The sequence below is a fragment of the Emys orbicularis genome, chromosome 5 (assembly GCF_028017835.1).
Source record: "Emys orbicularis isolate rEmyOrb1 chromosome 5, rEmyOrb1.hap1, whole genome shotgun sequence".
In the NCBI taxonomy this organism is placed as follows: domain Eukaryota; kingdom Metazoa; phylum Chordata; order Testudines; family Emydidae; genus Emys; species Emys orbicularis.
This window is the reverse complement of record NC_088687.1, coordinates 119,906,192-119,933,682: the sequence shown is the minus strand read 5'-3', so window position 1 is coordinate 119,933,682 and position 27,491 is coordinate 119,906,192. Positions and strand designations below refer to the sequence as shown.

The 27,491-nt window shown below is 41.4% G+C and overlaps 1 protein-coding gene across 2 annotated transcripts in view; it reads right to left on the bottom strand.

Moving 5' to 3' along the window:
- Nucleotides 1-27,491, bottom strand: part of STK32B (serine/threonine kinase 32B) — a 272,197-nt gene that overhangs the window by 46,221 nt on the left and 198,485 nt on the right. The window contains exons 6-7 of one of the 2 annotated variants that reach the window (XM_065405246.1): nt 23,048-23,137; nt 1,036-1,139 (exon numbers count right to left, since the gene is read on the bottom strand). In XM_065405246.1, coding sequence (XP_065261318.1) covers nt 1,036-1,139; nt 23,048-23,137 — 194 coding nt within the window. The remainder of the gene's footprint in view (nt 1-1,035; nt 1,140-23,047; nt 23,138-27,491) is intronic. The other variant, XM_065405247.1, reaches the window with a different exon arrangement.

Here is a 27,491-nt window from a genome sequence, read left to right as displayed (position 1 = left end):
ACCCTGTTTTCAGTTTCACATGACTTTGCCAACATGTAACCATTTGGGCTAAAAATGTACATGCCATCCTTGTCTGCCTTCTCTAATTAGAATTTGAATTCTTTAGGTCAGGGATTGTTTTATACTATGTGTTTATACCATGCCTGGCATGATGGAGAGCTGATCTCTGTTGGGGCCTCTTGGTGTTTGTTTGGTAATACAAATAGTAACTATGACTTTTCTAGAGAACGTCTACTATGTATGGTGACCACCATGCAGCAAAGAGTTCTAAAATCCTCTTCCCCCCCAAACCTCCAAAAAAGGAATGAAATATAAAATGAAACACTTAAGCCACAAGTACTGCACAGAAATTTTATTTAAAGTGCTATCTTCCATGGGGAATGGTAAATAAATATTTAACACTATCAGGTTTTATTCCTTTGGAACCAAAATGGAATGGAATTTTCCATTATCTTCTGTGAAACTCAACCATGCTTAGGAAGATTTTTCTTCAAGCTCATTCACATACTTGATTAGATAAGTAATGAGTGGTCTGAAAGAGAAGCCTCTCCTGTGGTTGGTCCAAACATCTTGGCATATTCTATTAACTCTTCCTAAGGTATTGCTCAAGAGAGCAAAAATATAATGAAATCCCATAATACTTAACTTATATATTGAAAATATTTAATTGTTTCCAATTTGATATATTCATGTATCCAGGACTCAATCCTGCCGCCCTTACTTATGTGAGCAGTCCTGTGAGCAAAGCCTGCAGGAGTAGCCCTTAAAAATGTTTCATTTGAACACACCATGTAATTTATGTCCTTTTTTGGTGAACTGCCATGAAATAATTACTAGAGCTGGGTGAAAGCTTCATAACAAAACGTAAAACTGGGAAGTTACCCCCAGTTGGAGAGTGCACTAGAAACCCAAATCTCATGTCATGTTCACCCAAAGTTTGGCATGAAAGTTAAGCAAAATAAGTCAGACACTCTGCAAACATTTCAACTATTGTCAGGCAAAACTTTAAATAAAACCAAAACCAAACACTCTTACCCAACCCCGCAGCAATTCATACGCTGTAATTCCTAGTGACCACCAGTCTACTGGGTATGAATATCCTGGACCTCCATCCATAAAGGCCTGGAACACTTCTGGAGCTAAAATAAATAAATCAAATCTAATGAAGTGCATTGTACTTTAAGGTTAAATGGTAGCTTGTTAGTAACATTTGCATTTGAAAAAAAAGGAACAAGTGTGCAGTTAGGTGAAAGTAATCACCCAATCTGCATTCAGAGATACACAGAATTGTTTTCAGGAGTATACAAAAGTTCCTAGTTTAATTAGAAATAAGGGGTTTTGCATGCCCAACTGCACTGTTTGGTGTTCAAACATAAAAAGAGAGTCAAGAGTGTACAACTTTCAGGCTTTAGTCCTTCCTCCATATATATAGTCCTCCCTCTTCAAACACTTCCTGAAAGTAGAGTTCTCTAAGTTCCTAGACATTATCCTATACCGGGGTAGGCAACCTATGGTACGCGTGCCGAAGGCAGCATGTAAGCTGATTTTCAGTGGCACTCACACTGCCCGGGTCCTGGCCACTCGTCCGGGGAGCTCTGCATTTTAATTTAATTTTAAATGAAGCTTCTAAAAACTTATTTAATTTACATACAGCAATAGTTTAGTTATATATTATAGACTTATAGAAAGAGACCTTCTAAAAACGTTAAAATGTATTACTGGCATGCAAAACCTTAAATTAGAGTGAATAAATGAAGACTTGGCACACCACTTCTGAAATGTATAGGGCAGGGGTCAGCAACCTAAGTATACTATATTATAACAACCCCCATTGGGAAGCTATATATTGTAACATGCCTAGCTCAGAATGCAGATATCCTACTGTACTCAGAGTAAGTAAGGCAAAATATTATCAGTTATTTTGAAAATACCCAACTGTGCATTGAAATCATCATCCAATTTTAAAAAGAATCCAGGGAAAATATATATTCATTATTTATTAAATGCTTCTAGATACATAGAGGCATGTGCATTGCTGAAGTGGGGGAACCATATATGAAATATATTTGTTACTTAATGCCTGGAAGATTAAAATGAATAAATGAACTTTGTGAGCCAAATTCAACTCTAGTGAAAGCAGATTGAATTCCACTTAAATTAATGGAGTAAATGCTTTCTTAACACAGGAATGAATTTGGCCTTTGAATACAGACAACTGGTAGAAACAACCATAACTTTAATCACTGGACTATGACCACCAGACTCATTTCACATAGGTCATTCGACACCCGTCATGTAGAATCAACTTTTGGTCACTACTGACTTGAGATGGATTGGAATTGGTGACCAAAAGTTGAAAGGCTTTATAATTCTTTGCCAACTCCCTGAATCAGTCATTCCCCCAGTATTGAAATGGATATAAACCTCCTGTTTAAACCAATCTCTAAGAATTAAAGATTAAGATGAAAACTTCCTAGGGGACATTTGGCCACTGTAAGAGACCAGATATTGGACTTGTTGGACCGTGACTCTGATCTAGTATGGCAATTCATATGTTTCAACACACAGTTAAAAATCTGGAGAGGCTTTATCATCCATGTTGCTATCTTCCAGGCAAAACGTTTATCAGGATTTTACTAGGCCATCCATTTTATATTTGAAATTCATATATTGAAATTTATATATGAAATCTGGATTGTTTGGGTTTGTGATTAAAATAAATTAGAGTCAACCAAATTTGTAGGAGTTGAAATGTAACTAAATATCTTGGGAAATATGAAATTCCCCAACTGATTTCAATTTCAGTGTTGAACAAACTCAAATGCAAAGACAGTCACTTTGACTGTATTGCCACAGAGGGTTAATTTAGTGGTTATTTGATGTATTCGATCTAGAAAATAAAACAAGACACAATAAATCTCAAACTCACGTATCATACATGCAAAATTCTATATTAGGATGGAATTAAGTTAATTATTTTTTAAATTAAATATAAATCCAGATACTAATACAAAATCTGACCTGATTTGAGATAAATATACTATTTATGAAGTGATAAATGCCATAGAAATAGCTTGCCCACTAAAAAAGCCTTTGATCTTATCAAAATCAGATATATTATTAGTTAACTTTAGTAAGAGAAAAAAATCCTCTAAATAAAAGATCTGTAGAATCTTTTGAAAACCACAGACAACTAAGGTAAGATATGAAATGAAAAGGTAGTCATGCTTTTCTAATTAGTTCACAGTATAATGTCAGTAAACTCTGTGATAACACCACATTCCTTGGGTATTTTCTAAACAATGGTATCGCCAAGCAGAACCATGATGCTAGATTGCAATTACCAGGTGAGTTCTTCCATGGCTGATACTGAGACTAATGCACTACCATCTCATCACTTACAATCGCACACTAATGTGAATGTGGCCGTAAAGGATCTATCCTCTAGTCTAGTCACAACTAGTTCAGAGCGGCAGCCAGGGGTTTGATTATCTCATTTAGGGAATCCGCTTTAACTAAATCAAAGGAGTTCCTTATGGAGAAGTATGTGACTTTTGGATCATTTCCTGGGGCATCCTGGAGACCTGGATTAAAACTCCCTTAAATGATGAATTCAGAAAGTCCATAAACCTATTATTCACATCTTAAGCTGTACTTACATATAGAGCAATTCTTTATGAAATATACAACTGGAATATAACAGCTTGTTTTTCTTACACACGAGTCATAATTGTCCCTCATTCATATTTTAGGACAGTTTAAAAATTATTGAGTTGAAAGTCAGTGAAGAAAGCTTGCTTGCTATGTAGGCATATTACTCTGTTGTACGGTGCAGCATGACCCTCATTATTTAATTCATAGCTGCACTGTTGCAATGTGGTGAGGGGCCCCTCTTTCATTTCTGTGGGGTAGCATTGAAAGTGCTTCATTGATGTAATGTTTAGAGTTGTGTGAGAGGGTTGTAACACTGCCAGACTGCTACAGCTGGGTTTTTCTAATTCAGTGCCTGGGTTATTTATTTATTTTATTTTATTTGTTGTGTCTGAGAGCTGCAGTGAACAATGTCACCTCATCCCTAAATTAGATTGATCAGCAGGATGTGCTTCAAGTTTCAGCACTGAGCCAACTGTTTGTTTGGTTTTGAGGTCTATTTAAAGGTGCTCTGTTTTCCCACCTTAAGCTGGTGACAGTGTCTTCAGATCAGAAAATGAACATTTAGGCTCCTGTTTTCTAAAGCAGATAAGCAGCTTTTCTCTGCTTTAATGGTATTTATTTTCCTTCCAGAGCAACTCTCTGTAGTCCAACAGCTTGAGTGACAGTTTTAGGATTTAAGCACTTGCTCTACCAGATGAGAAGAGACTGAATGAATTAAGGTGTTGCATCAATTATGGCAAGTTACGTGCTACCTTATATGGCCCTACTGAAGTCAATGGAAGTTTTGCCATTGACTTCCATGGCACCAGGATTTCACCCTTGGGCCCTGATTCAGCAAAGCACTTAAGCATATGCTTAAAATAATGTGTTTAATGTGCTCGGAATGTGGTTAAAATTAAGCATGTGCCTAAGTGCTTTTCTGAATTGGGATCTTAGGTCCATAGGATACCATCAGATCTTTATTGCAAAGCTCTGTGATTTGGCAATATTGGTACACTTCAGGGCCCGACAACAGCCTCCTTGCTGAATTTTGGACCCATAAGAGGATGCCATCCTGAAAAGGAGGGGCGGATCCTACATATGATCTGCATTTGCATTACAAGAGGCAGGGCCGGCTCCAGGCACCAGCCCACCAAGCTTGTGCTTGGGGCGGCACCTGGAGGGGGGCGGCGCGGTGCGGTGCACCGGCCGCCGGGGAGAGCAGAGCCGCAGTGGGCTCGCCGCCCTCCCCCGGCGCTCCGGCCGCCGGGGAGAGCGGGGCCGTGACTGGGCTTGCCGCCCTCCCCGCGGCGCTCCAGCCGCCGGGGAGAGCGGAGCCGCGGCGGGCTCGCCGCCCTCCTCCCGGCGCGCTGGCCGCCGGGGAGAGCGGATCCGCGGCGGGCACTCCGCCCTCCTCCCGGCGCTCTGGCTGCCGGGGAGAGCGGAGCCCCGGCCGGGCTCGCCGCCCTCCTCCCGGGGCTCCGGCCGCCAGCGGAGCCGCGGCGGGCTCGCCGCCCTCCCCCCGGCACTCTGGCCGGTCGGGGAGAGCGGCCCGCGGCCGGGCTCCTGGGGGGCGGGGGGGGGGGGGCGGGAGGCTTTTTTGCCTGGGGCGGCAAAAAAGCCAGAGCCGGCCCTGACAAGAGCATTGAATTGGGGTGTACGGAATAATAAAAAGCGACTATTCTGTGGAGGCCAAATTCTGAGTACAAACTGTTTGGGATAAAAGCTAGTAAAGAGTCTGCAGGGGAGCGTTAACAATTGCCACTGACTTTACTCATTGTATTTATTGAAATATGTAAAACAATTATCCAGTGCTATTGAGAGTAAAGGTCAAATCCAGCCCTGATGCCCAGGACTGTGGAAATCCCCCAGCAACATAACCAGTGTGGTTCTACCATATAAAAGCAGGAGGGAGCTAGCTTCAAGTAGACTATGCATGTGGGTGGACATCCTGGTGTGGTGTGGAGCCCAACTCTGGGCAGGCGCCTGGTGCACAGGGTAGGGCATGGGGTGGTCAGGGTTGGAGTGGGAAAGAGGCTCTACTACTGTGTGGATCCTCTGTTGCCCTGTCCCTTCATGATGTGGGGCTGCATGAGTTATGGAGTAGATCCTCAGCATATCTGCAGGCCTGAGGTGGAGAGAATGCCTACCCTTCTTCTCCCTGCACATCTACCTAGCCCTCAGAGCAGCTACTTGGACTGGGCTTTGTTTTTTGCCCTAATCGATTCATTCAAATGTGTTGAATTGAAAGAGCCCAGGTAAGAGGGAAAATTCCATCTCTGCCTGGTCCCAGTGAAATCCACCCACCAATGCTCTTCAGCAAGATATTAAGTTAAAATCATTGGGCCTGATCTTACTAACATACATCATTGCAGTGAAGTCAATGGGGTTTTGTGTGGTAGCAAGCATAACTCTTACTGTGAGGTTAAGTGCTTCTCTAGCTCCTTCTAGATGTCTGGTAGCATGAGCTCTGGGTACTAAAACCTCACAGAGGAGAGAGAAAGTGCTGCTGTAGGCACTAGGCTCTACAGTCTCCAGCTCTTGGTGAGTTCCCATAAACACACATTTCAAGCAAGTAACAGAGGACTATTTTACTAGGGCTGGCGAAAATAAAGGGTGCAAATGGCCCTAGGCATAAGGACTTCAATAGTGATGATAAAGTTCAAAGCAACAGTCCCTAACTCAACCCCTAAGAGCCATCCAGAACAGGGCGAGGAAGCAAAGGGTCTCCCTGGGACCGCGCTATACTGCCCTCCTTGCAGGTGGCTGCCTGTTTCCTCCTGCTGTGGTTACTGCTCACACTGAACCTGCAACAGCATTTACACAGCCCGCTCCCAGGTTGGACCTCCAGCCCCTACTTTTCTCCTGAACTGGTCCCCTCTGACTTCAGGATATGCTTCTTTTTTTCCCCTGTACCTGTGATTATGAGCTTGCTGGATACTGGACCTGGTAATATAGCGCTCTCCTCTGGTTAGATACTTTCCCACTCATTCAAGTGACAGGAAGGAGGCAGCAGGTTCATTTAGTATTATAAGAACAAGTGATCATTTGCTGACCATATGATGAGGCACAACATTCTTGTTAGCTTCTTGTAGAAGCAGAAGTCTCACAGAATTAAAACAAAAACCTGATTTTCAGAGGTGCTGAGTACCTGCAGCTCCCATTGAATCCAAGGGATTTAATTTTTGTCACATTCCCAATTAACATATTCTGCCTTCCGCTCTCCACATCTCTACATCTACTTACTGTGCATTAGCCAGGGTAGTAGTTTCACTCATCCTTTTAAAGGTTGAACTCAATTAAAACTGCAGGTGTAAGGACTTCTGGGAATCAGGCCCTAAACTGGGCACCCAAAGACACAGGCACCCAAAAAGGTGGACACTTCTGAAAATGAAGATCTCAGGGACCAGACAACTTTTGGCCTAGATAAAAAGGAATATCACTGTGCACACCAAAGTGGTGTTATTGCTTATGGTCAAACCCCATTCCACACAATACTGAATGAAACTGGAAGCAAACAGTGGTAATGAATCAGAACAGGATAGAGAGGAGTCGATGTCCCATGTTAGGACACCTGTGCCAACTTTAACATGGTAAGTGATGATCTCAAAGATGATTTATTGGCAGGTTTAATAATAAACAAACTCACACTTTTGACTTCAAAGACTCTCCAAGTTATAAATCTTAATTCCTTTCTCCTCTACCTCTACACTTTTTCTCTTAACATACTTTTAATCTCACTCTGTTTTATGCTCTTGTTTGCTTTCTTGAAAACTGACATAAAATTAACCTGTTTGGGTGGTAAACAGAGTCTGTTTGAATGTATTCAAGGGTCCCCCCATACATTTTCTTTTAAATGAACTAATAAATAAAATAACATACCATCTCCTTTTCCATAGTTCAATATTTAAAGACTTTTGTAAATCTTAAAATATCTTTTGGCATTCAAAGATCTACAATGCCGTATCATTACAGATCTTTATAGATTCTAAGGTCAGATAGGACCATTGTGATAATCTAGTCTGACCTCCTGTATAACAAAGGCCATAGAACTTCCCCAACATAATTACTGTTGGAAGGAGAGCAGAGCTTTTAGAAAAACATCCAATCTTAATTTTAAAATTTTCAGTGATGGAGAATCCACAACCACCATTGGTAAATTGTTCCAATGGTTAATTACCCTCCCATCTCTGCACCCAGATCTCTCAGAATAGCACTTTATGATAGATTAGCCCATTGCATGTTTTGCCTTAGAGTGAGATCATATTTGGAGAACAGGTAATAACTATAATTAAGCATAAAACCTGTAAAGCATGTTTCTTTCAGGTTACAGCATTCATTCTGATGGGTCTGCCAAACATTGCTAGACATGGCTAACTTCAAATTACCTTAATCTATCCACATCAGTGCTCCATGCTCACCATTATTCATTTTAATTGAGCTTTGAGCTTCAAGTACACTTTGTGAAATAGATCATTTCTGACAAATTAATTCATAGATACTCTTCCACTCTGCAGTTGTCATAGCAGCCAAATGATCTATACTTTGACAACATAATAACAGTGATGCAGTTCATGGTTATAGGTATGTTGTAGAAAATGACAAAGCTGACTTGAATTTTTACTTAAACTACTGCTAATTCTGCTCCCTACTTGTGACAAGTCCTCAGTATCCAACATTACCTTGCACAAGCTTGCAATAAAGGGAATATAAATATAATTGCAAACAACATTGTACTCACTTTTCTATGATCACATACAACTTTATTTAACCAGCAGCAGTTGTAAAAGACACTAAACATAGGCCAAAACATTGCCCAGAGTTCATGTTAAACTGAGGTTGCCTGAAGTTAGGCATCTGAGCACTCTCAGCTCCCACTGAACTCAATGACCAAAGTGTAAGTGCTTAGCACTTTTGAAAATCAGGCCATTTTTAATTAGGTGCTTAAATGCGAGTTTAGGAGTGTCAGTTTAGGCACCCAGGTTTGAAAATGTTGACCATGATAAATTAATCGGCTTGAGGTTTGTTACTTTCAAGAGTGACTGGCCCAAACAGAGAATAACTATTACCTTCTTTGATAGATTACCCTTATGATCACACCAATGTGCACTATCGGACAACATTATGAAATCAGGGCCTTGACATGCCTCTGGGAGGAATCCCAGTTGTCAACAGGAAAGGAGATTTATTTTTTGATGAACTGTTTTAGTTTCATTCTTTCCGTAAGAACCTAATTGAAGAGGCTCCAGTGTGCCTGACTGGTACGACATTTGAAACTGACAGGTGTTGATTAGGGAAGCTTTGGGAGGCTTATAGCAGAGATTTTTCACACTGAGAGGCGTTGTTGTGTTCTCTCATGGGGCAAGTTAGAACTGTGCAAAATCAGTGAAAGAGAGAAAGAGAGAGGCAAAAAAAAAAAAAAAGATACAGTGCAGACCTTTTCAAGTGACCTTTATTTTCTTCTAATGCATCTCCTGGTTTGCAATACGTGTAAGCAATAATGATAGCAGTGCAAGGCAATTCCTGAAGATTAATTACTGTCTGGAAGGAGTTGATGGCCTCAGATGCAGCTGAGTGCTACTAACCCAAGCTGGTCATTAATTCCTCTGAAATGTCCTGTACTGAGATTATCATTGCTACTATAAATTGAAAATAAAAATTTAAAAAATCATAGTTATATGGCCTTTTATTTAATGGGTGAGGGAGTTTGAATTTGTATGCACAAGGTTATTATTAAAGAATTGATGCCATAGTATATTGGACAATCAGACTGGTGGTGGTGGTGTCATCTCTCAACATTATCTTCAGCTGGTAAGCATCAGTGAAAAAGTGAGAAATCTGCATATCACTGTGTGTGATGGAAATCATTTAGGTTCATAGCATATAAAACCAGCAGCACACTCTGCTCCTTCAATGGCACTCATATACCACAGCGATGGAGGCTGCATGAGAACCTAGACAGATAAGGTAATTCAAATAAATAACAAATGGATTCCAGGACAAACACTGTGTGTGTCATATAAAAGTCTGCATCTACATTGTAAGCACCAACCCTGCAAAAATGTACTTAACTTTATGCACTGGGAGTATTCCCATTGAGTGAGTAAAGTTAGGCACATGTGGAAGTCTTTGAAGGATCAAGGCCAAAGCTCGTAGGGGTAGGGAAAGTGTATCTTGGCAAGGACCATGCTTGTGAGTGTTTACCAATTAAATAGTAAAACACAAACATACATGCATACTCTCTGGCATTGGGCTGAATTGCCTATTGTTAATTTTAACATGCCAAGATTGGGGAGTTCACTGAATTATAATCCTCAAAAAATGCCCTACTAGTGCATTAGACTAGTCAATGGAGGAGAATGGAAGCCTAAATTGCAGCAAATTACAATGTAACTTCCTCAGTTGCTATGGCAAGGCATTACTATAACACTCATTAAGTACATAAAATACCAAGTTGCAGGAGATAACTTATTAATTAGTCCAACAAAAGACATGCTTCTATGAATCAAAGTTTCTTCATCAGGCCATGATGAATAGTAACATAATCTATACTGTGTAGTAGAAGATTGTTAATTCAGAGCCACAGTCACAGTCTGATCAAAGAGAGATGGGGCCAGATTTTCAAAGGTATTTAGGTGCCCAAAGATGCACATAGTGGGATTTTCAAAACACCTACACAGGTTGGACACCTAATTTCCATTGATTTCAATGGGAGTTAGGTGCCTAAATACCTTTGTAAATCTGGCCCGTGGTGTAGAAAGATGTGAAACAATCATAGGTGTGGATTGGAGCTTCCCATCATAATTAATAGTTTTGTCAGGATTACAATGACTCTGTGTTCTATCAATCAAAACAAAAGCACAGGGTGAGGACAAAACAAATCAATATATTTGAAAGCACACGGTCTTCCTCCTCATTTTAACAAAACAGCATTAGAAGAACACATCTAATAGAGAGACTACTCCATTTCTAGTGTGGCCGTATTGGTGATAAAGGGGAGACATTGCAGATGAAGACAGATCCTTGGGGCACCAATGGACCTCAAAATCTGGGCAACGGAAGCACTGGTCTTGGGCAGAGGGAGAGAAAGATGGAAATATAATATTGAGGAAGAAAAGCAAAGACACATATAAGATGGAAAGGAATGGGAGAGCGAGAGAAAAAGAGAGCAGGAGTGTGGTAGGGTGCAAGAATAAAGAAACTGAAGACACAGACAGAAAAAGGAGAAGCGCAATGAGGGAACAATGGTGAAGAGAGAGCTACCCATGAAGGAGCCGTTCATTCACTGTGCACCTCATTGCACATCTTACACAAAGTGCACTGAGAGTCTAAACCTGAATGAGATGAAAGCTCTCATCATATTAACTGCAACTCACATGGTGAATACAGATAAACCGAGGGCCCTAAGGAGCCCTGCCTCATTGACTGTATCATACAAAAATGAGTAACTTTAAAAGGTGCATCATGATACATGCAGAGCCTTGCCTCCTTCAGGACCCAATGCAGTTTCATTGCAGTGACTAAAAAGACTCCTACTGATTTCAGTGGGAACTGGATTGGGCTCTCAAATGCACAGATTACGAAACTGTCATCCTACCACATACACACTTTTGCACTGGGCTGGTGCATACACTTCAAGAAGTATGTAATGCTGATGTACTTACACAGTGTGCAAGGGATAAGACGGGTCATGCACTGCATATATGCAGTGCAACTGACTTCATGCCAAACATGATCTAAAAGGACTAATGTTCATATTAACTTCACTGCCGACAAACAAAGTGCCATTTCCAAAGTCCCATAGATAGGCCAAATCAAAAACAATTTCCACTAGAACACTGAAAGTCTCTTCTCAATGACAGATTCCTGCCATACTTCAACATTCAATTCCCAGATGGGAGCAGGCAAAGGAGACAAAGGGAACTGCATTCTGGGTTACAGTGTTTGTTACTTAACTGGTGCTACAGCTCAAGCAGGTAGAGCTACTCACAATGGGTGAAATACTGGCCCCGTTAAAGTCAGTGGCAAAACTCCCACTGACTTCAATCGGGGCCAGGATTTCACACAATGCTTTTTTGATTGGGTCTGAGAAACCTGTCACTATTTTTATAAAATGCATATCCAAAAGAGTACATTTTTTCAACTATTATCTAAAATCCAAAGGGCATTCTTCACCATATAACAACAGTGTTAAAGTCAAAGCGCTCGTATAATGCCACTTTGATATCAGAACGTTCAGTGTGTTTTAGATCACTTGAGAATTAATCCTGCAATATGTGGTCAGATCCCAATGCTCACATAGGACTCACGGACTCTAGTGGGGCTGCAGGTGGGAGCAAGGTTTCACCTACATTGTGCACCTTACAGTGTTGGGGATTTAAGGCCTGATTCTTCCACCTTTACAAATCCTGGGTAGTACCTTGCTATAAAAGTACTCCATTGATTTTAATGGCACCATTCACAGAGTAAGGATGACAGAAGGCTCTTAGGCCCAGATCCACAAAATGACTAAGACCTAAATACCTTCGAGCATTTAGACACCTAGCTCCTATTGAAATCAATGGGAGTTAGGTGCATCTGAAGAAGTGGGTTTTTTACCCACGAAAGCTTATGCCTGAATAAATCTGTTAGTCTTTAAGGTACCACCGGACTCCTCGTTGTTTTTGTGGATACAGACTAACACAGCTACCCCTCTGATACTAAATACCTTTGAGAATCTGAGCCTTAGTGCCAGATGTCGAGGGATTTAGATTCCTAAAGTTACAGATAGGTGCCTAAGTGAGTTAGGCACTTAACTCCCATTTGACTTTCAATTGGAATTAGGTGCCTAACTTGCTTAGGCACTTTTATAAAATAAACTAGATGCCCTTCTGTATCTTTCAGCACCTAAATACCTTTGTACATCTGGCCCTTATGCCCCAATTCAACAAGGTATTTAAGCACATGCCTAACTTTAAGTTGATTGAAGTCACTGGGGCTACTCATGTTTCAAGTTAGACACAGGACTAAACACCTTGCTGACTCAGGGCCATACTGGTTAATACAGTAGTTTCAGTGAAAAGGACAAATGGAACTCAGTTTCTGAAATAATATCTCCAGATTTGTAGATTTGTACATGCTCAGAGGAAATGCTAACAGCTTTCTCAGCATTTGCACAGCGGTATTCCAATATCAATTTTCACTTCTCATTCAAAAAAAAAAAAAATCTCAGAGAAGGTTAGTAATTCTGACAATTGAGGATTAAATAGAAAGCAGAAATTAAATCAGAGGGGTAGCAAGTAATTTGCTATTTAGAAGAGTAGCAGTTTAAAAAATAAAATGAAAGAAAACAACTTTTCCCCTCCACTGGAAATGTAAATATCAACTTGTTTGGACAGTAAGTAGCAGTTTACCTCCTACTGCACAGAGTTTACTTTTCCTTTTTGCCTCCCATAAGTCCAGCCCCTTCTCCACGTGGTGGAATGGTGGAAATGAGGCCATTAGGGGATTGCCCAGATTCCCCAAATCTGGAAGCAACATGGAATCTGTATACAGACAAAATCAAAGTCTATAATGCTGTAGTACTCACAACATTGCTCTATGGGTGTGAAACATGGATCTGTTACTAAAGAGCAAAAATCTAAATTATAATGACTAACTTCCTGGCTGAGTTCTATTAATATATGTGAAAGCTGAAATAAGAACATAAGAACTGCAATACTGGGTCAGACCAATGGTCCATCTAGCCCAGTATCCTGTCTTCTGACAGGGGCCAATGGCAGGTGCCCCAGAGGGAATGAACAGAACAAGTAATCATCAAGAGATCCATCCCCTGTCGCCCATTCCCAGCTTCTGGCAAACAGAGGCTAGGGACACCATCCCCACCCATCCTGGCTAATAGCCATTGATGGACCTATCCTCCATGAATTTATCTAGTTCTTTTTTGAACCCTGTTATAGTATTGGCCTTCACAACATCCTCTGGCAAAGAGTTCCACAGGTTGACTGTACATTGTGTGAAAAAATACTTCCTTTTGTTTGCTTTAAACCTGCTGCCTATTAATTTCATTTGGTGGCCCCTAGTTCTTATGGTATGAGAAGGAGTAAATAACACTTCCTTATTTACTTTCTCCACACCAGTCATGATTTTATAGATCTTTATCATAACATGTCCCCACTTAGTCATCTCTTTTCCAAGCTGAAAAGTCCCAGTCTTATTAATCTCTCCTCATACGTCAGCATACCCCTAATCATTTTTGTTGCCCTTTTCTGAACCTTTTCCAAGTCCAATATATCTTTTTTAAGATGGGGCGATCATATCTGCACGCAGTATTCAAGATGTGGGCATACCATGGATTTATATAGAGGCAATATGATATTATCTGTCTTAAATGTGTGTGGTACATGGTAAAATGGTACTTCAAGTCTGAACATGCTGGTAATTTCTAGTGATTGGTCAAGGGCTGTTTTAGAAGGGTTTTGTTTCTTTATTCACACCCTCAGTAGTTAATATGCCTCAGTAGTTTTTAATCGTCATATATTAATATGATTTCATCAGAGCAAATATTTATTAGATTAAATTAGCTGAATACATACACTGATTCTATAGCACTGTACTAATCTGCCACGTAGTTATACAGTCTCTCTTGCATCTATTCTTAGAATATTGCCCACTACACAACTTAAGTCCTGAATGTAATTGTGTGTGTATGTGTGTACACGTATGTTTGTGTACATGTGTGTGTGTGTGTGTGTGTGGGTATAATCTCTAGACCAGCTTCAATCAGGCAGCATTATGCTGATGTCTAACACACAATGTTGGTCCTATACATTTAAAATGAATATATAACAGTCTCAGGCTAATGAATATGAAATGTATCCATAATTAAGTGTCCTCCTTATTTTGTGTTGTCAAAGGCCTCACTGCAGTTAAACTGTCACATCTTTTCTAGCAAGCTTTTTGAGCAAGCATTTGCATTAATGTCTGGCAGAGTATTATGAGCTAGTGGGTTGAGTATAAGGCTCGGACCCAGGAGCTTCCAAATTCTATTCCCATCTATGCCACTGACTTTTGTTAATAATATTGGGTTTATGTAACATTATAATCTTTAGTTTGTCATTTCAGAAACATTAGTTTGCTATTGCCTCACAATATTCCTATGGGGCAGGCAAATGTCATTGCCCCCAATTTATGTGTGGAGAAACTGGAACTTAGACAGGTTAACTGATTTGCATAAAGTCACACAACAAGTTAGTGGAAGAACTAGAATTAGACCCAAGTACCCTACTCCCAGGTCAGCGTTTACTCCACTACACCATTGTGCTCCCCAGATAAGTCACAGAAATCTGTCTATAGAAGGGGGATAATTATTTGCCTGCCCACCCCCATTGGAGCTCTTGCTTAATCCCTTATGAAGATGAGCACTCAGAAGTTAACTTGCTCATGCAGGAATCATGACTTTTTCTTGCATTCCAAAAAGCACTGGTAGATCAGCAATCAAACCATTAAATGTTATAGGCCAAGGCTGGGATTTCCAAAAGTGCTGAAACATTGGCCTAAATTAGCTCCCAAAGCAGCAAATGCCAAAAACTCCCATCAGTTTCAGTAAGAGCAGAATTAGGCCAGTGCTGAATGCTTTTTAAAAATCCCACACCACATTCACACCCTGTGTTCTACACTTCACTCAATGTAATTACATCAGAACAGAATTCAGCCCTACACAATATTTTTGCTTTACCTGTAAGGTTTAAGGTTGATGTCAGAACATTAACCAGCTTTCTTCTGCCTCTGATAGTACTTCTATGCACTATTAATATATGCCTGACTCGATGTATATTAAATGTTGAATAGGACTCCTGGTAAATCCAAATTTCTCTAACATTGTCAGTTGAACAGTCATAATTCAGTGTGACAATGACCTCTAAAATGAGCTGTGGAAATCAGAGATAACCAGCATGCAAAGTAGCTAGATGTAGCTATGAATTTTTCAGATAATTTACTGTAGATTTTATTGGCTCTGTATTTTGTTAGGTGGATTTGTGTCCTGAAATTTATTTTATTAGTTTGATATTAAATGAAGTCAGGCTGCATTATTCAGATAACTGAAACAAAAGAGAAAACAATAGGAAACCTCTGTGTGGGAACTGAACTATCCTCTATAAACTCTAATGCATGAAGTAAAGAATATATACATGTAGAAACTCTGCCAAACAAAACGGAGTTATAGTTCAGTCACTAAATAGAGATTTGTAGGACTCAAATAATGTTAACGTTTATGCAAAATAAATAAAATGATATATAGAATTAAGATAATTCACACATTTTAATACTTTTAAAAATTAACCAAACATATTGGAGGGATGTAGCATCAATATTATGAACAGGCATGCCCTATAATATGATTTGATATTTTATGTAGGAGAATGTTGGCTGCAACCCATATCTGACGGCCACTTTGTACAGTTAATAAACTCATAGATTCATAGACTTTAAAGCCAGAAGGGACCATCGTGATCATCTAGTCTGACCTCCTGCACATTGCAGGCCACAGAACCTCACTCACTCCTGTAATAGATCCCTAATCTCTGGCTGAGTTATTGAAGTCCTGAAATCATGATTTAAAGACTTCAAGTGACAGAGAATCCACCATTTACTCTAGTTCAAACCTGCAAGTGACCCATACCTCATGCTGCAGAGAAAGGTGAAAACCCCACCCCCCAGGATCTCTACCAATCTGACCTTGGGGAAAATTCCTTCCTGATCCCAAATATGGCAATCAGTTGTACCCTGAGCATGTCAACAAGACCCACCAGCTAGACACCTGCGGAAGAATTCTCTGTTGTAACTCAGAGCCCTTCCCATCTAGTGTCCCATCTCAGGCTGTTGAGAATATTTGCTATTCATTTGTTCTTGTGTCAACACTGGCGCTTAACTTGAACTCCTTTCCTTCCCTAGTATTTATCCCTCTGATGTATTTATAGAGAGCAATCATATCTCCCCTCAGCCTTCGTTTGGTTAGGCTAAACAAGACAAGCTCCTTGACTCTCCTCTCATAAGGTAGGTTTTCCATTGCTCTGATCATCCTATTAACCCTTCCCTGCACCTGTTCCAGTTTTAATTCATCTTGTTTAAACATGGGAGACAAGAATTGTACCAGTATTCCAGATGAGGTCTTATCAGTGCCGTGTATAATGGTACTAACATTTCCCTGTCTCTACTGGAATTAGCTTGCCTGATGCATCCTAGGACTGCATTAGCCTTTTTAACAGCCACATCACATTGATGATTTATAGTCATCCTGTGATCAACTATTACACCCAGGTCTTTCTCCTTCTCTGTTGCTTCCAACTGATACGCCTCTAGCGTATAGCAAAAAAATTTCTGGTTAGTCCCTAGTGCATGACCTTGTATTTCGCACTATTACATTTCATCCCATTTCTATTACTCCAGTTTTCAAGGTTGTCCAGATCTTTTTGCATAATATTCTGGTCCTCCTCAGTACTGGCAATACCTTCCAACTTTGTGTCATCCGCAAATTTTATTAGCACACACCCACTTTTTGTGCCAAGGTCATTAATGAAAATGTTAAATAAGATTGGTCCCAAGATCAATGCCTGAGGAACTCCACTAGTAACATCCCTCCAGCCTGACAGTTCACTTTTCAGTATAACCCATTGTAGTCTCTCCTTTAACCAGTTCCTCATCTACCTTTCAATTATCATATTAATCCCCATCTTCTCCAATTTAACTAATCATTTCCCACATGGAACTGTATCAAATGCCTTACTGAAGTCCAGGTAGATGAGATCTACTGCATTTCCTTTGTCTAAAAAATCAGTTATCTTCTTAAAAAAGAGATCAGGTTGGTCTGGCATGATCTACCTTTTGTAAAACCATGTTGTATTTTATCCCAATTACCATTTACCTCTATGTCCTTAACTCCTTTCTCTTTAAAAATGTGGTCCAAAACCTTCTCTTGTTGCTCAGAAAGCTCTGTTAGTACTGGAAATGCCTAGCAGTTACACAGCGTCTTCCTTCCTGAAATTCCAAAACTTTTTAAGCACACTCAAGACCAAGTAGTCACCTGAAGGAAGTAAAAACAAAAGTCATATTCCAGCTGTGGACTTGGGATAGTGACCTTACAAGAAGTAAAATCTCTCTGGTAAGGATCATCACACTCTTATTCTCCTCACAGATATTCACACTGCAGGTTTGATGTGACCCATGTCACTAAAACATTTCAGTTAGTGGTTGGTAGCAGATATGTCAGTCAAAAGCCAGCCACTAAATAAAAGATCTGACATATAAAGTGACCTCCTCCAGTGACTGCCAGAGAAGAGGGGAATGACAGCCTGCAAGCCTATGCATTTTCTGAGAGGTGTTCTGACAATAAAAAATTATAGTGATTGTTTTTCCTATCAGCATCCTCAAGCTACAGCTGATATAGGAGATTTGGAACTAAATTTTTCAAAAACTCAGCAGTAGGTGAGAAACATGATTTCTAATATATATTTATTGGGAGTACTCTGGACACTGATCTTCGCAGGGCTGGAACTGCCTGACCCATGCACTAGACCCCACTGGAGTTAAAAGATTCCTTTGGTGGGGAGGGGAGTTAATCAGGGACTCCGTGAGCTGTTCTGCTTCCTTCTCAGCTCAAAACTCAAAGAACTAAACAGTACCTGGAACTAAAACTAGTCTCTTCTCTCTGTCTGAGTCAGGCAGTCCTATCCCACTGAGAGGCTGAGCAGCCCCAGTTCATCATTGACCCAACAAACTGCTCAATCCCTGTTGGCCTCAGCAGGAGTTCCTAGTCCATTCTGTCCCCACCTCTGACTACAAGCATGCAGGGAAATGGTGTCAGAGGGCTCCGGGAGCCGTTATTATTGTAGTCCATAGGGTAGGACTCCCTAGAGGCTTAGTAAAGAGTTCTAGGAAATGGGAAACTTTAAATGGGGGTGTTTTACTTGTGTCTATGCATGAAGATCACCTGAAAACATCAGCTACTGGGGTAAAATGCAAGGAGAGACTGTCTAAAGTAGCTAAAGTTTCAGTCTAACGTGGCTTTATGAACAAAAACATTTATTTGTTCTTTGAAATGGATTGGTAGGTAGTCAGGACAATCCCTGAAGCAGAGGTGCAGTGTGCTCCTTGGGATCTGCTCCAGTGAATAAGAAGGCACTTATTTTATAGATAGGGAAACAGGCACAAAGAAGTTTAGGGACAGATTCTGAAACCATTGCATGAAGTCATACTAAGCTAATGGTGCAGAATCAGACGCTGAGGCAATGTCTAGACTGGGAAAATAGGCTGTGTTTTAAAGTGCATTGACCTCAACCAGTATTGACCACAATCAGCTAACACATTTTTAAAAAAACAACTTACCCTGTCTATACTAGGTACAAAGTCCTGTTTAAAATTATGTTAAAGCATGTTCCCCAACATGTTTTAAAGCATGGCCTCTTCTCCTAGTTTAGACCTGGTGTAAATGGCTTGCCCAAGGTTATATAGAAAGTCTGTGGCAGAGTCTGTGAACTTTTTAGAAAATATCTTTGTTTCAACTAACTAGCACAAATAAAAACTAGAACTTTGATACCAACATTGCAATTAATTGTTAGCATTTTGCTAAGAGTCTGATTTTCCTCTGACATAACCCACATAAATCAGGAGTAAATCAAGCAAACTCAGTGAAGTTACAAAGGCAAAACCCAGTACAAGTGAGATCAGGATCAGGCCCTGTCTGGCATAGTAATGTTGTTTTTTTGCAGCCTTGATACCCATCATAAGCTGCAGAGCATCCACACTCCTCACTTCTCACACTGAAACAGATAATTTTAACAGTTCAAAAAGCCCTACAGGCTATGCAAAAAATGCTTTCTCACATTTACAAATGAATCCAAGGCTTGAAACTCCTCTGACAGGCAGAGTAATGAAGGCTTTGAACTTGTGGCTTTTGCTGTATTTTGTATTTCCAAGATATGGGGAAGATACAGTAGAAGGAAAGCAGGACGACGGAGGGGCTTGATAATCTCTAGTTAAAGGGCTAGAGATAGCATTTCTCTTTTGCAATTTCTTTCGTACTGAGGTTTTTCTGGTGTTTTTTTGGGGGTGGGGGGGGAGGTTGGGGAGAGGGAGGCACCAGACTCACTGCTGTGTAATTGAACTAAATTCTGAAAGGAATAGAAAAGAGAGAGGATACCAAAGCTATTTATCTTAATGTTAAATTAAAGAAGAAGAGGCAAAACGATAAGGGAACGGGGTAATTAAGAGATTTAGGAAGAATTTCTTTAGATACTGATGTGGCCAGTCCCTGCACTGGGCACAAGGGGGAAGGGTGTATGAAGTGGGGCCGAACCATAATTGCAGCCGTTATTATTATTATTTATTTGTATTACCACGTGCATCTCGGAATACAAGAAATGCTCCTAGCTAGCATCACTAGCCGCCCTAGAGGGGGATTGGGAGGCATTTTGCCTCCTCCTGCACTGGTCTATGGATTGTGCCAACTATAGGGAGGAGCATATGTTGCTCCTCCTGCATCTTGGAAATTCCAGGAGACAGTGGCTAGTGCAGGCCACTGGTTTGAATGCACAAGCTGGCCCCTAGAGTAGCAGTCAATAAGCTCACAGCAGAGCCCTGTGTACTCATCCTTTACTGCAGAATTGTCTTGCAGAATCCAAATTTGAAAAGTTATGTTTCTAGCTCTTATGTGAAGAAACACTTTCAAACATGAGCCAAGTATGAACTCAGGAAGTGGGGTCTGCCTGAGTGTGCAGACAGCCTGAAACAAGCTTCAAGAGGTGCTCAGTCTCCTATTCATCTCATTGGAATCTAATCATGTACATTTCAATATCAATATTTTTAACCAATTCACTGCAGATAATTTGAACATCCAGACAATCTGTTTATTCTACACACCCAGATAATCTGCCACATCATACTGGAGCTAAAACCCCACCTGTCCCCTAACCAAATACCCAAACCTCCAGCTTTTCCCTAACAACTTATATAACAGTTGTGCATTTTCAATATAAATTTCTGCAGCCCACTGAAGACTACAAATTTAAGGATATCATAAAATTCATTTAATTGAATATAATATTAAACATAGAAGATTCTAAAGTTATTGTTTTATTCATTTTCACATTAAAATTAATAGTCCCCTCCCTCTATTTTTCATTTATCTGAGTCCTCTGAAGAATCTCCAGTATTCAGGAGTCTTGCTGAAGAATTTAAGTAACAATAATTTGTGCGTTATAGTGGCATGGGAGCACCACTATAAGTTAAGATTGCTTCATGACATCTGTTTAAAGATGGACCTTTCTAAGTCCTCTAAAATTGACATGCTTAGTTGTATTTCTTTGAAAGCTGATGTGCCTTAAGAAGTTGCAGTGTGGGGTTAATGACCCAAACTTGGAGTCATTTGAGGCACAGGTGCTGGAGCAGTGGTGGGCAACCTGCGGCCCGTGGGCCACATGCGGCCAATCAGGGTAATCCGCTGGCAGGCTGCCAGACCGTTTGTTTACATTTGCACGGCTGGCCACAGCTCCCAGTGGCTGTGGTTCGCCGTTCCCAGCCAATAGGACCTGCAGGAAACAGCGGCAAGCATGTCCCTGCAGCCCGCTCTGCTTCCAGCAGCGCCCATTGGCCAGGAACAGCGAACCGTGGCCACTGGGAGCTGTGGCCAGCTGTACAAATGTAAACAAACTGTCTGGCGGCCCGTCAGTAGATTACCCCGATGGGCCACGTGTGGCCCACAGGCCTCAGGTTGCCCACCAGTGTTCTGAAGATATAAGATACAATTGCAGGGGGGTTTTGTGTGTGTTTGTTTTGGGGGGGGGGGGTTTTGCTCAGAGCTTGAGATCAAACTATTGATGTGGTGTGGCTCACAATAGTCTCAATCAAGTTTTCAATCAACTCAGTCAAGTTTTACTCAAGGTAGTGCCATTAAATCTTTGGAGGACCCAAATTAAAAACAGTATTTAAGAAAGTGTATATTTTTTACAGTGTGCATGCACCATTATAGAAAAACAGCTAAAGGGATTCCATCCCCACAATTTTATATGCTTTAAACATAACTCTTGTGAGTGCGCTAAAATGTGAATGGTTACTCAGATTATTCGGAAATTCTCCCTTTGGTGGTTGGGGACTGGAGTCAATCAGTCCTACTCTGGAGGTTTTTAATTCTTCGCTTTGGTTTATTTTTCAGTATTTACAAGGTGAGCCTCAGGTTATGCATGAGTACTTCTCTGAAGCAAAAAAACCCTAAACTCACAACACAAAAGAAATACAGTTCCCTACCCCTTCCCTGGGGTGATGCCTTATTACACTGGCTTCTGGTTGCCAGCCCTTCCCCAAACAGAAATTAACTTGATTGTTTCTCCCTGCTGCAGCTTGTTCCTCATCCCTCCCACCTCATTCTCACCAGAAGAGGGGTTTTTAAAGGTCACTGGCAGCATGGGCAGCAGGTATCATAGGCTGAGGGAGGCTGTGCCTCCCCAAACAGCCAGGCATGGCCCCGCCCCGCCCCCCCCCCCAACTGTCCCCTCCTGCTTCCTGCTCAGCGCGGCAGCAGCTCCAGTCTCCCAGTGGCCGCGCCACCCGCCCTCCTGTCGTTCTGGTGCTGGGGAGGCTGTGGCCTCGCCGCCGGCCCTCCCGTTGCTCCGGGGCTGGGGATGCTGCGGCCGCGCCACCCACCCTTACGGTGGTGGGGAGGCTGTGGCTGGGGTTTGGGGCGCTCTGGGGAGGGGCGCTAGCCTGTGGCAGGGGCCGATGGCTGTGGTTGGGCAGGGGGACTCTGGGTTCCAGCTGGTGGTGTGGAAGGGGCAGGACCTCGGACAGAAGGCGTGGGGTTGGGGCCTAGCCTCCCCCAGCCAGCAGTTCATGCGCCACCTATGGCTGGTAGCCCTCAATTGGACTCAGGCATCTCTAATTAACCTTAGGTAACCATTTTTTCAGTTTCCTAGGCAAAGGGGCTTTCACCACTCTAGGGCTGATATACCTGCATTCCACCACTCTCTTATAGCTGCCAGGTCTGACTTTGTCACACTGGATTGGGGCCATAATCAGCAGTCATGCTCTTGAGATACTCAATAAGGCTCCAACTCAGTAAAGCACACGAACATGGGCTTAAAGTGTTTAAAGCTAATATTCCCAAATGGTGGAAATAGGAACAAAACTATAGTCATTTATCCATATCTTCAAACTCGGGGGATCCAGATGAAATGAGACGTTGGTCTGAACCAAAGTCACTGCTGAGTAAAAGTTTTGCAAAACTCATCCTCAATTTCTACATCCTTAATGCATTTCCAGTTGCACTAAAGCACTTGTCACAAGTTGCTTAGCGTTATCATACATGCACACCAGAACATCCTTCTTTAGACACACTTCATTGAAATATGCTGTATGTATTTTAACAATGGTCTTTAAAACTTACCCATATAGGGCTTAGTGCCAGCCATAGAGGAAGCCTTTTCTGATCCTTTGACTATAGTTGCTATGTTAAAGTCAGTGATGTGAACATGCCCTGAAATTAAACGAAACAAAGTATAAATAGAACTTAAGACAGCACATGCACATGAATCCTCCCAGCACCATTAATATTTAGATGCTAATGCAAAGAAATGAAACGGAAGATTTGTGCCTCTTAATAAAAACTAAATTGTCTGCCCAGGTAGTTGGAAAATAATGGAATAATGGAAAATGGTGGAATCAACCCATGTGCTGCTCTTTAGGTATCAGAGGGCCCAGCTATCTTGTTTGTGGATGGTTCCCAGTGCTGAACTCTATTTAGTGGTACCCCTGTTCCTGCTTCTACCATGGCTGGTACTGACAACATTTTTTCAGAGGCAGTAGCTTTGTTCAGGAACGGCCCTAGGTTTTGTGGGGCCCTCTGTGGAGATATATGGGTACCTCTCCTACCTATAACCAGTCCCATCCCCAACACCTTCATGTATTTGAGGCACCTGTCTACCTTCATATTCTCTTCAGATTATAGTGACCCCTTCAGCCTGGTCCTTTTCTGAGTCTCCCCAGGCAGGGAGGAAGCCAGGAAGAAAGAGGCTATACAAGAAAATTCCATTTGTTTCTGATTCAGTAACCATAAAATAAGACTCAGACTGGCAGGAGTGCAGGTGAAGCCAGCAGACAGGCACCAAATCACCAGTTATTTGACAGCAGGGTGTAGGACAAAGGGTATGTAGCAGAAGTAGGCAGGTGCTCTCATACTCTCACTCACCATTCTGATTTGAACATAACAAATTGAGTTGGATGGTCCAAGCCAGCCACCATTAAGTTTTTCAGTAAGACAGATCACTGCAGGCTGTGGCTGACTCAGTCCCATTCATCTGGCTGATGCCTTGGCTCCTACCTTGTGTGCCCCAGCAGACTTTGTGGATGTACCTGTTGACTACTGGCATCATGCAACATGCTGGGGCAGACAAAATGGAGGGAGAACAAGCCAGGAAGCACAGCTAACATGTAGCTGTGGGACTGAGGGAAGTAGGGAATACTAACTCTGTAATGGACTTCTGATGCTAAAATCATGAGACACTGAATGAGGATGACAACACTGTAGTTGGCTGCCAGGCTGGATTGACGCACATAGCACAGGGTTCTACACTCCCAGGAGCCCTATACGATTGCATAGGTCACACAGGTTTAGGACATGTCTACACTATAGACCTATATCAGTATAATTATGCCGCTCAGGAGTGTGAAAAATCCACCCCCTGAGCGACATGGTTATACTGACCTAACCCCACGTGTAGACAGCGCTGTGTTGATAGGAGAGCTTCTCCCTCAACATAGCTACCGCCTCTCGGGGAGGTGGAATAACTACGCCGATGGGAAAAGCTCTTCTGTTGGCCTAGGAGCATCTTCACTAAAGCACTGCAGTTGCACCGATGCAGCTCTGTAAAGCTGTAGGTGAAGACAAGCCCACAAGCTGTCACTGGCTTCATTTTCTTGTGTTGCTTTTACATTGTGAAGCAAAAAGTGGCATAGGCATTATGCTGTTTAGGATCGCACCTGTCTGTGGCACAACCTAGGTGGAGCTGTAAAGAGAGCTACCCCAACTAACCATTGACACCTATCCATTTGGATCAGAATTTTAGAAAAGTGCTGAAAATAATTCACAGTCACTGTAGAGTAACCTGTTACCTAAATTATCACCACCTTCATTACTCTATAGCAGTATTAGAAATCTAGTACTATCTACTTAATTGAATAGAGTAAAACGCAAATGAATTATGTTAGGACTCATCTTAAAGCTTCATATTAATTTTCTTTTATAAAGAAAATTTTCTTTGTCAGTGCAAAATTAAAGGCCCTAACCAGTGAATCCATAACAGTATTCAGCAGCAGACTGTCCCCAGATGTGTGTGATGCTGAAAGCATTCCAGTGTGTTTGTCAAATAGCCTATGATGATCTAGCCTGATGGTCCAGTGACTATTTCAAAGCATGATACCTTATCAGTTACCAAGGGTAGAAACTACAGCTGAAATTTTCAAAGCTTCCATTTAAATTAATTGGAATTGAGCATTGAAGTCCCCACTTAACTTGGATAATCTCTACCTATGCAGTTTTCCAATGTTGTTTAGCATTTCCCCCCAACTATTGTAGGGTGTGAGCTCCCAACAGGCCATGGTCAGTCAGGTGCTCAGATGCTTTGGGTAATGTGCACAGTATAAAAAGAAGATTAATACAAATCAATAATATATCAAAGTAGTGCCTTGGGGCCCCAGTTATGGATCAGAGTTCCATTGTGCTAGGTACTGTACAAACAGAAAAGTAATGGTCCCTGTCCCAAAGAGCTTGTATAAGATTACACACAAATTAAAACTACATTTTATTAATGTTAAGGTTGCAAAGTCAAGCATTGAAAAAGTTAGGAAAATGCCAGAATTAAGGTTACATGTGCAACTTTAATTCGGCCTCTTTGTGTATGAATTATGGGACAGTCTTTAATTACATGATCACATAGTATTTTTTCCACAGAACCCCTCTCTCATTCAGTGCACAGGATGGACTTCGCTCTGTGAAGGAGGCTGTTGTCTGTAGGAACCCTGCATTTGTTGGGCGTGTAGTGAATGAGTTAGGGATAGCTCAGTGGTTTGAGCATTGGCCTGCTAAACCCAGAGTTGTGAGTTCAATCCTTGAGGGGGCCACTTAGGGATCTGGGGCAAAATCAGTACTTGGTCCTGCTAGTGGAGGCAGCGGGCTGGACTTGATGACCTTTCAAGGTCTGTTCTAGGAGATAGGATATCTCCATTTATTTAGTTGCTCTGAGTTCTGGTACCCAGCACCACACCTAGCCAGTTCATTTCTGGCAGTTAAAGACTATGGGAAATGCCTTATTGAAAAAGATAATCATACTTCATACAACCAGCTTGCCAATCTTGTGCTCCTAATGATAATAGCTATAAGCATTTCAAAATGCGCAGTAGAATGAAAAACTACATGGATTGCTGCAGAATAAATATCCTCACTATTTCTTTGGCAGATAAATATTGAGCTCTGTGACTCAAATGATAGCATCACCAGTGATTGTTCCTGTTAGAGTGCCAGCCTGATGGCCTGTCACAGAATATCTATCACATAATACTCACCCAGACTGATGCAAATATTTGATTTACAATTAAAATTGTGACTCTTATGCTGCATTGTTTTCTCTCTTTCTTTTATTATATTTATTTTGTCATTTAACAAAGCTAAAACAACACCCCACATACTGTACCAGTGGTCTACACAGTAGTGGATATCATGTAGCAGACATGTCTTTTCATAAATTAAGGAGAAAAACCAGGAAGATGTGTTTTTCCTAATTTCTTTACATCTTGCCACTGATACAAAAGCAGTAACACTGTCCATGCATATGTATAGCACCTCTCCACAGGGGATCTCAAGTGCTTACAAACAGCAAGGACTAGTTTTGCCTGGCACTTGTGTGGAGACCAGACATAAGTGCCTGGGTCAATCTGAGCCCCTGAACTCCCTTCCTTCTCTGCCTCTTCCAAGATGCTAATTGCCCCAGAGGGAGTAAGAAGCAGCTGAGGCCATGTTCTATCTCTCTTCTGCATTGGCCCATACAGTTGGTTGCTGGGAATAGCAGTCTGCATCATCCCAAACAATGTTATCCCATTGCACTGTATCCCGGTGCCGTGAAAGATACAATACTCTATGTATCTTTCACGTAGCTACAACAGTCACATACAGGAAAAGTAATGAAGGAAAATGTTGAAGTGTGAAGTCTAGAATTGTTCATATTGGTTCAAAAAGTTAAGAACACAGTGACCCTTTTTTAGTCTAGCTTCATAACTTCTGTCTATAAATGCCTTCTAGATGACATCTTGAACAAAAAGAAGAGAATATTCCGGGTAACTGTGAAAAACATTATCAAACATTGTATCCTGGCACCTATTACAGATATTATGTACAATATTGTATCAAACAATATATCTATATTGCTGGTTTCTGGATAGCGAGAGCTGCAAAATTGGACAGTGCAAAACAGATCCAAGGTGTAGAAGTAGGTCTGAGAGTCAATAGCAAAGAAATGATACTTTAATCCATGTGAATGCATGACACCATGAAATGATAAAGATGTGGAACACAAGAACGGGCATAGTGGGTCAGACCAAAGGTCCATCTAGCCCAGTATCCTGTCTTCCAACAGTGGGCAATGCCAGGTGCCCCAGAGGGAATGAACAGAACAGGTAATCATCAAGTGATCCATCCCCTGTCGCCCATTCCCAGCTTCTGGAAAAAACAGTAAAAAAGAGGAGAGGACCATTGATGAAGGCCTATGTGACTAGAAGGGAAGTCATAAACTGTCCCAAAATATACAGATTTCATAGATTTCAAGGCTAGAAGGGACCAT